General features: G+C 33.3%; 1 protein-coding gene across 1 annotated transcript; it reads left to right on the top strand.

The window, feature by feature from the left end:
- The first annotated feature begins 432 nt into the window (after window positions 1-432).
- Window positions 433-1,190, top strand: LOC101894715 (uncharacterized). The gene is made up of 2 exons (XM_011295021.3): window positions 433-550; window positions 683-1,190. The coding sequence occupies exons 1-2, from the start codon at window positions 517-519 to the stop codon at window positions 1,126-1,128; spliced, it is 480 nt and encodes a 159-aa protein (XP_011293323.1). The 5' UTR covers window positions 433-516; the 3' UTR covers window positions 1,129-1,190.
- Window positions 1,191-1,445: the final 255 nt, after the last annotated feature.

Raw genomic sequence — 1,445 nt, 5'->3', positions numbered from 1 at the left:
TTCAGAGAATTCAAGATCCAAGAATGTAAAAATTTTTTTCAACGGCTTCTTATTGTTTTTTTGTAGAATTTGTCAATGACGAAGAAGTGAGCTGTCGTCCGCTCTCTCCTGCAACTCCTTCACAAACAGTCCTAATTAAAATAACATATTTCCCCTAAATTTGGAATTTCCTACCTTCCCAACTTGTGTTCAATGACTAATGGCTTTGACATACAAATGTCAACCTTTTTCTGATAATTACTGGTAACTGAACATTCTAAATATTGTATATAATCAACAATAAATTTTTTTCATAGAATATTCAATACTTTCAATTGTTGTTTGATAGCGTTTCATTCACGCTTCTGTTTATCCAGCTGACTTAATCACCCAATTTAAAACATTTTTAATTGTGTTTGGAAAATATTTACATTGTTTGAACATTTCTATTATTCCATTATGAATAAATTCTTAAAGATATAGAAAAACCTTGACACTTTCAATTTTTAACAAACGTAGTAAAGTCATTCGATCAAAATGTATTTTTCGCAAATTTTAATTTCCATTGGCGGTAAATAAGCTTGCTAATTAATTTTCTATTACATTGATAATATATAAATTTTTGAATTACAATTAATTGAAATATATTCAAATTTGCACCATTATTTTCAATAAATTTGAATCAAATTTTAATTTTTTCTAGTTTCCCTACTCTTAAATCAATTTGCTGTGGCATTACCCATCCAGGAATGTGCCGATTGTGAGGCGAGTGTATTTCTTCATTTATTCGACACCTTCGATGATCACAAAAGCTGTTGGGAACACACCGAAATTCCATTTATTGCCAAACTTCAAATGGTGGCCTTAGAGGAGATGATCACCAATTTTGGAGTATTGAATGAATCGATTAATGAATTGGTGCCCGCAGAATGTCGCACCGAGGTACAATTAAAGGAATGCGATGAAACCGCAGAGCAGGAGGAACAAGAAGAGTGTCTGATGGAGAATCTAAAGACCTTGATTTACAACTATCGCGATCAGGAACTCTGCTACGGTGAACCCTTCGATTTTGAAATGAAAGAGTTGTTGCGCCGGCAAATGATGGGCTTCTCAAGCTCGTTGTCAGAAATTTTACCCGAGTGTATATAAATTAAATATTCAAAAAATTGTTTCAGGTAACTCTAAAATAAATAAAGAATATTTTTGAAAGTGTCATAAATTGTGGTTTTATACCAACACTATGTGTTGGGCTAGCTATATATGTCCGTCCGTCCAAATTTGTAATCACGCTACAGGTCGCAAATGACCCGATCCTTACGAAACAAATTCCCCCGAGCAATATATTATGGTGTTGTAAAGTACCACATGGTCGTCCCCGCTATAAACGTGTATTTTTTTCATAAAATTTCTTCAGGAGCATCATGAACGTGGATTTTTTAAAGAAAATGTTTTCAAGCTCCCTCAGA

Source organism: Musca domestica, unplaced genomic scaffold (assembly GCF_030504385.1).
Source record: "Musca domestica strain aabys unplaced genomic scaffold, Musca_domestica.polishedcontigs.V.1.1 38, whole genome shotgun sequence".
NCBI lineage: Eukaryota > Metazoa > Arthropoda > Insecta > Diptera > Muscidae > Musca > Musca domestica.
Note: the sequence above shows the minus strand (reverse complement) of the source record. Positions and strands in the feature narration are given on the sequence as shown.